An 8355-nucleotide genomic window follows, 5' to 3' on the forward strand; every position below is an offset into this window, starting at 1 on the left:
ATATACTGTAATATGATTGTGAAAAATAATTTTAATTACTAATTGAAACTTTTATTTAATCAATTTATGTCTAAATTAATTATACTTTTAAAAAACTCTTTTATCTTAACAAATATTATCTAACACTTACTAGTTTAGAATCATTTTATTTTTATAATTTAGAAAAGTAATATGGTATTTTATTTTACTCTCATCAATAACAATCTAATTTCCAGTTTACAGAATAATATGCATTTGCATATTGAAGAAGGATCAAAATGCGTGGAAAAGTGTAATTAAAATGGTTCAAATATAATGAACTAAGAAGTAGAATGACAGAAGTTTTTTAGAAAGCAGAACACTTGCCCTATAGTTGCTTCTTCTCCAATTTTCTACTGCCGTTCTGCTCGTCTTCTCCAAGGGCAGAACAACAATTTGCTTGTATATTTTCATGATTCAAAAGTTCAAGAAATAGACCTCATTATGTGTATATGCTGTTGGTCTGCTTTAGACTTGCACACTATCTCTCAGTTCCTGGCCCATGGTCTCAATCGGTAAAAACATGACACATATTCCTGAAAAAAGTATTATGATCTCAAACAGAAGGATAGCCGCAGTTTGATGACATTCATGTACTAAACCCACAGCAACCAGAGGACATATCATTCCACCAATTCTGCCCACCGAACTTGCAATTCCCACACCAGTTGTTCTGACTGATGTTGGGTACATCTGCAGTTCATATAAATATTTGAAATATTAAATTACAGTAATGTATAAAGAAGTATTTGACCAAAAAAATTCTCTTAAACTATCTTTTAACTATATGCGCCATCGTCTTAAACCCTGCCAAACCACATCCAGCGTTTGTCTTTTTTGAACATAAATATTATACTTAATACAAATGATTTTAATCGGTGACAGAGAAATTTTTGTCACAGAATAGTTTTATTTAAGATGCGGTCTATATAAAATGTTTTATACAGTTGAAAGAATGAAATTATTATCCAAAAATTTATTTGAAAAATGATAAATGATAAACTTAAAATGCATATCAGTCATTTGTTAGAGAAATAAACTACACTCCACTTCATATCATTTGTAATTGCATCACTTTCAGTTTCATCTTAAAATATAGTTTCTTTTTAACTATAATTATAAACTCGCTGCACCAGCGAGTTTGTTCTTAGGTATTTTGTTTGCTGTTTGCTAAATGGTGCTATTTCAACAGTCAATTGAAGAGAAAAAAAAGAATGGCAAGGGAAGTGTATATATAATTTACTCGCTTTGAAACTGTCTTTGGTAGTACTTGGGTGTTTCAAGCATTAAACTTACTGAGGTTCAGTTTGGGGAAAGAATATCAGAATGATAACATGTATTCGTTACTAGTAGTTATCTTTGTTTCAACAAGATACTTCAGAATTATTTTGCAGTAATACGTTACCTCTGGTGCATATATATACACAATTGTGAAGGTCGCTGTGATGCAAATGCGAGCGAGAAATAAAAGGCCCGTTGTTAAGCCTTCAGGCAGATGGAATACCAACGGAAGAAGAAAAATACAGCACATGAAGAACATGGTTGACATTGATAGTTTACGACCGAGTTTGTCGACTGCCACAGCTGACAAGAGGAGTCCAGGTATCTCTATGCACAAAATTAAGTTATGTATCAGTCAGGCATTTTCCTGCATCGGTCGAGTATGAAAACTCGGAAACCAGTAAGAAAATACCTGCAAAACTGGCAATAAAAACACTCTTGTATCCAACATCCTGGGACTTCTCTGTCTGCAATTTATGTGACATGCATTTACTATGTCCGTTCAGCTCAGTTGTCAACAAAACAAGGCCATAATACGAAAAGGCATTACCAAAGAACACAGCCCATAATAGAACTGTTGACCTTGCCAACTTTGGTGAGAGAAGCACCGACAATGATGAGATACCACCTAAATTTGAATCCATTCCTGAAGGATGTTTAATTTCATTTGTTCTCGGAGAGAGCAAGCGTGCGTCCTCTGAAGGGTTATCAATTTGCTGTAGCTCAATTTCGTGGTCAGAGACAAGGTTACCGGAAGGAAGTTCTCTTCCATTTACTCTTGCTATTTTTTCCAAAACTTCAATTGCCTCAGCTTTTCTTCCTTTCAAGCATAGGTATCTTGGTGATTCAGGAGTCACTTTGTAGAACAGAAGAAGGAAAGAGGTGGGAAGAGAAGACAGCGCAAGAAGCCATCTCCAACCCAGATTTGGCATCACAATCTGCAAGGAATGTTTTACTTCAGGTGAAACCGTCTGCTGTATAATTTGTTAAATCATGCGACAGAATAGAAACTACATAGCCAACTTAGAAAATTTGCCATAACACTTGCATTATTAATTCGAGTTAAGATACATTCATTAAGAATAGGAGGTGAAGTGTCAGCACTTTCTAAGGTGAAATGAAAAAAGTACACATCTCTGGGGTAGTTGTATCTCAGATAGAACGAAAACTGAGTTCTTGAATCCTGGGTAAATTAAAAAATAGACTTGAAACAAATTGGAATTTTTTTGGAGCTCGCAGAGAAAATAAAGAAGTAAGAGCAACATGTTCAAGGTGTGAATCACTTAATATCAATTAAAAGAATATGACATACGAATCTACACCCAAGGACCATTATGAGGGTGAAATAGATGATCTATGTTCGTGGTTAACTGGTAAGACCGGGAAGGAAAGAGGGAATAGGCTGATCTATATATTAAGAATTCAAATTTTCAAGAACATGTTTGTAAAATGTAATTGAAATTAATGAAAATTTACCCATGCAAGTGAGGCTTCAAAAATGGTACCAATAGTCCAAAATGCTGAAAAGATAACCATCCAGGTACCTCTGTTGGGAGCAGGAACAAACTCTAGAAACCAAGATGATAATACAGGTCCACCTCCCAAACCAACACCGACCACAGAACGAAGGGCAATTAATAATATATAGTTAGGAGCAAATGCACTAAGAAAACCAGCTATGGCTGTAACTGTCGCTGTGATAAGGAATCCTTTCCTGAGTTTTTGAAGTAAACCAAAGAAAAAAGATAATAAATGAACCAACAATGCTGAGCACACTTGAAACGGAAGCACTTCAAATTGAAACAGAGATTTTATTTATGACATAACAGGAGCACAAAATAACTATGATCGGCATAGCCTGGCACCATACATAATATAAGATATTTGGAAGATTTTAACCGAGGCATGGCTAATCCTGGATTTGGAGAGCAAGCCGCTCCCCCAATAAAATAAAATACTTGAAATATGACTGAAATGTAAAACATAATGAACTAGTGGAGAAAAACCTGCCTCCTTCCATATCTATCAGAAACAACGCCCCATGAGTATGCTCCGATTAGCATGCCTACAAAAACCACACTGGTTATCAAACTCTCTTCGTGAGCGGAAAGACTCCATGCAGCTTGAACTGCAGGGCCTACAAAAGAGAGTAGCATCATTTCCATTGCTTCTGAAACCCAACCAACACCAGCATAAACAAGCACCAGAATTTGGAAATTTCCAAAACCCACAGCCACTAGAGCATCATCTACTGTGTAGCTTGGGCCTTCATCCCCCGTCTATGATGTCAAAATGATTAAAGTTAAGACCGGATATTTAAAAATAATCAGACATTGTTTAATAATCAAATGGAAAATTAGAGCAAACAAGAAGAATACAGATATACAGGTAATACGGTTGCAATCAATATACACATGATTGTGTATACAGGTATAGGGTTGCAAACAAAACAATATATACCCAATCAAAAGTTAGATGAGATTTAGTGATAAAATCAACACATTTCATTCGTACCATTTTCTCAAACGAAGGTCTGTTCGAGGTGTTCGATCTTGCCTTTTTCCTACCAGATCTTCTGAGCGTATCCAAAATTCATATCATTGACGCATACTTGGAGCATTTGAAGAAATAGAGAGTTGAATTTGAAAGTCGTTCAATTTTGATTATTTGATCTACATACAATATTCCACTTTCGACCTTCGTACCGTTGACAACGCCCAACATACTATTCACACCCCCATTCTTCCTTTTAACACCCCTAACTTTAACACCCCTAACATTTTTAGTCATTTGAAGTTCCCACTTTACCCCTTTCTTCACACCCCTTCTCGCTTCAATTCTTCTCTCTTGGTAACATAATTTTCTCATGCCCATCAACTCGCAAGATAATGCAGTAGCAAAGCAACGCGAGAGCAGCTGGAGGAGGCTGTGGTGATGACGATCACACCATAAGTTGAGGTCATGTTAGACCAAATATGGAAATAGACCCTTATTGACTTTTAATGGTAACAACCAAGATAATGCTGCCATTGCTTCCTGCACCCCATTTTTTTCTCGCTACACCCCAGAGATGCGATGAAATGACAATTTTACCTTCGTACTCCTTCTTCTTCTGTTCCCAGCTACTAAACCTTCTTCTACTTTCTTCTTTTCCTCAACTCCGAATAATCGCACCTTCGCTTCCTCCTCAAATCCGTTCGCAGACTCCGACGACAACACCGTCGACCCTGGCTTAGCCCCAATTCCACTTGCCTTGCCTCGGATCCATCGATCACTCCGTCAAACTCTACAATTTCTCCGGTACTCTATTCTTTTGTCTTTGTTCCCCGTCGATGTGAACTTAACCACTTGGATTGACCAACAAAGTTTGTCCAATTGCAATATCGACTTCCACCATGTCAAATTGTGTATGTCATGTCCATACAACAACACTTTGGTAAAGTATGTTAACACCGGAGAAGGGATAGAATTTAAATTATACATTTTTCAATGTAAAATATAAGTTTTATATTTTAGTGTGCTTTAAAATGTATCGTAAAATTAGGATTTTAAAATATTAAATTCTAAATATATTTTTGAATTACAAATTTTAAATTTTGAACTATATAATATAAAATATAAAATTTTATATTTAAATTATGTAATATAAAATATAAAATTATGGGTTCCTATAGAAATGATGAAAATGTAGGAAGACCTATTTGATAGCTATATATATATATATATATATATATATATATATATATATATATATATATATGGGATGGTAAAACATGTTAGCTTAGCCGTTTTTATCTGTCCCTTGTTTTGGCCTGTTCTGCAGGTCAAAAATGAGTTTATTTTCTTAGTCTGCTTCATTGTTTGGCTTGCGGATCTGCGGGTCTACAGGCTTATTTATTATTTTTAAAATTATTTCACAAGTAACCGTTATTTTATAGTTTATTTTTCTCTGCAACTACATCATTTCATCACTGTTCCTTTCGTGAAGTTGTTTTGCCTTGTTTATTGTCTTTGTTTTCACACTCACTTTACCGATATTATTTATCTTCATTGGACTTAATTGGACAAAACAATTACGGTATTTTTCATTGTTCTTTTTCATTTATAATTATTCGCTTTGGATAATTGTTCAATTGTCCAATTATCCAATAATATTCTCTTTCACATGGGATTTACAATGTTTACACTTCTTTTGTCACATGAAAGTTAAATGAAGAATACGACTACCTGAGAAGCCACAATCATAAAATTGAATTAACATGAATAGGATTATAAACCCGTTGTTATATCATAAATTTGAATATTTATTCATAAAAATACTTATAATATTTCTTTAATTAGTTATTTGACGAAATAGAGGTTTCCAAGTTCTTTAATTTTCTTCAACTAACATATATTACATACTCATCTAACGAATCATACTCAAATTCATTATTTGAATCTGATTTTATCTTTTTTAATAAATTATAAATAAGATTTATCTAATATTTATTAAAAGAAATGTAAATACACAATATTAACATGGATTATACTCTAATTTAATAACCCATTCACTCAAAAAAGAAAAAAAAAAATATATATATATATATATATATATATATATATATATATATATATATATATATATATATATATATATATATATATATATATAACGGGCATGCAATAAAATTTCGTGGTCCGCTAAAAGAAATATTATTTTAAAATATATTATATTTTACTTATAAGTTATACATCATGGCATTGCATTGGTCATCCTTTTAAACAAAACATCAAATCGGTTCTTGATAACATTTATCAAGTTCATACTTAAGTGTCACATTTTGTCATCACTTTGGTTAAAAGGGCAGCGATTTTATCTTGAAAGGATGAAACACTTGTGGAGTGAATTATTATAATTGAATGACTAATACATAATCTTTTTTGGAGATATTCTGAGTTTAGTGATATTAAATTGTCCTTTGGTTTCACATTTTGCCATCACTTTTATCTATAAAGTAGCAGAAATTCAGTCCCGAAAGGATGAAACACTGATGGAGTAAATTTATTATCATTGAATGACTAGTTTCAACTGGGTCTTGTTTTCATTTGTTTGAAGGATGTTTAATTTAACATCTTTTATTTGTTTATTTTCTTCTTTAGTTTGGCTTAGTCGTACACATTTTTTTTCTTTTTGTTTTAGCATTTGATTGTTTTCCTCTTTCCTCTGTGTGATAGATTTATTTTCCCAGGGACACACGGCTGGTCTTTTCAATTTGGGAAATACATGTTATCAATTGGTTCATGTTATCAACAAAATTACTATTTCAAACTCATATAAATATTAATTATAATTATAATTTCAATACGATATTATAGTACTTCTGAATTAAAATAATTTATCAGGTTCAAGTTTTTAACTCACTTTAACTGGAGTTTGCTTTGCAAGGAAAAACAACTCTATCATCACTCACAAAATTTCAATGTATATAATGAACATTTTTACGTATTAACATTATCAAAAAGGAATAATGTGCATGTACACTTATATTTAATAATATACTTATTAAACAATTATCTTTTCTTCTTCTTTTTCTTTTTTTCTATCGCATCATATATCATAAACTTATAACATTTATCTTATTTTCAAAGTATATATCAAGTGTTGATGAATATTATAAAAATATATATGAAAATAATAAACGATTAATATTAAAAAAGGAAAACGAAGAGACGAAGAGACGAATGATTAATGAAAAATGAAAAATGATTAATGTGTTTTCTGTTTTTAGTTTTTTTCAACCACTCTTCAAAACTTGTTTAGAAAACTAAAATAAAATTACATCAGCGGTAACGTGATTCAGATAAAAAAACTAAAATAAATTAAAACAAAATAAAATAAAAAAAGTAAAACGAAGAGATCAATAAGAATCGAATATTAACGTGATTCAGATCGAAATAAACTAAAACAAAAGAAAATAAAAAAAGGAAAACGAAGAGACGAAGAAGAACCGAACATCAGCGGTAACGTGATTCAGATCGAACAACTAAAATAAATTCAAACAAAACACGATAAAAATGAAAACAAACTGAACATAAACCCCAAACCCTGAATTAAAACAAAAGAAAATAAAAAAAAGGAAAACAAAGAGACGAAGAAGGACCGAACATCATCGGAAAGACGAAACGTGAAGGTGAAGCAGAAGAAAAGAAGTCCATATTATTCATAGAAAGGAAATTACGAAGTATAACGGTGAATTCAAAAGAAGGTAAGTATGTAGTGGATATTACACACTATACATGTATCTAAAACAAAACAGAAATAGAGCATAGAAATGCATTCAAATGGATATTACAGTGTGAAGACGATATTGCCTAGGTATTCTGTTCATCCTTCATTTTTTTTTATTCTTCTCAGAAATTGGCTCTTTCTTCTCTGAACTTGGAGCGATAGGTACCGGAGCAAAAGGTACCGGTGGTGTTGTTTCCTCCTTCGCGTTCGCGTTCGCATCTTCGGTAGGTATGCCTCGCATTCTACTCACGGCCTCGTACAATTGAATGGCTAGAATGAACCTATTCAACCACCGATCCACATCGATATTCTACACCTGGTTCCATAAAATTTTCAATCGAAAAACCATGTTTGCTCTGAGTTTTTTACGCGCTTGAATTTGAAGGACGAGGGATTTCAAGGCTCTTTATATACACAAACTGTACGCACCGGTCTTTTTTGTTTTTTTTTTTCTTTTTTAATTATTCTAGTGTTACCGTGCACGGGTGACGTGTATTTTTCTTTTTTCTTTTTAACTTTGTATTTATAAAATAAATAAAAAAACATTAGTTATATTTGTAATGAATGATTATTTCATATATATATATATATATATATATATATATATATATATATATATATATATATCATTATGAAATGTTATTGTTTATATGAATAATAATAATAAATATTATAGATAGACATTATTAAAGTTAGTATAGATCAATGTTAATTTAATTTTTCAAATATACCCATATTTTGAAAACAAGTTACTTTGTTTCATGATTTGAAAAAATCGAATATAC

At 32.0% G+C, this 8355-nt stretch overlaps 1 protein-coding gene across 4 annotated transcripts; it reads right to left on the reverse strand.

Annotated features, from left to right (window-relative positions):
• Positions 1 to 272: 272 nt before the first annotated feature.
• NIAP (Major facilitator superfamily protein) lies at positions 273 to 4725 on the reverse strand. 4 transcript variants are annotated; one of them, XR_014985038.1, is made up of 7 exons: positions 3814 to 4725; positions 3310 to 3578; positions 2776 to 3013; positions 1850 to 2237; positions 1712 to 1766; positions 1424 to 1626; positions 273 to 711 (listed from the first exon to the last, which is right to left on the reverse strand). XR_014985038.1 is itself a non-coding variant. In XM_028052294.2 (6 exons), exons 1-6 carry the CDS (start codon positions 3814 to 3816, stop codon positions 487 to 489), a joined length of 1464 nt encoding a protein of 487 aa, XP_027908095.1. In that variant the 5' UTR covers positions 3817 to 4720; the 3' UTR covers positions 273 to 486. The 4 variants fall into 4 exon arrangements, 3 of the variants coding, with proteins under 3 accessions (XP_027908095.1, XP_027908096.1, XP_027908097.1); XM_028052294.2 differs by having other exon boundaries at positions 1712 to 2237; positions 3814 to 4720; XM_028052295.2 differs by lacking the exon at positions 2776 to 3013 and having other exon boundaries at positions 1712 to 2237; positions 3306 to 3578; positions 3814 to 4722.
• Positions 4726 to 8355: the final 3630 nt, after the last annotated feature.

This window comes from Vigna unguiculata, chromosome 10 (assembly GCF_037176805.1).
Source record: "Vigna unguiculata cultivar grain cowpea cultivar isolate G323 ecotype 2 chromosome 10, ASM3717680v1, whole genome shotgun sequence".
NCBI lineage: Eukaryota > Viridiplantae > Streptophyta > Magnoliopsida > Fabales > Fabaceae > Vigna > Vigna unguiculata.

Bases quoted from the DNA above. Each gene is read 5' to 3' on its own strand.
- NIAP (XM_028052294.2), bottom strand. The intron at 3,014-3,309 runs GCAGGTTTTTCT...TCAAAAACTCAG, and splicing joins TCTGATAGATATGGAAGGAG to GAAAGGATTCCTTATCACAG. The intron at 1,627-1,711 runs GTATTTTCTTAC...TTTTGTGCATAG, and splicing joins TTTTATTGCCAGTTTTGCAG to AGATACCTGGACTCCTCTTG.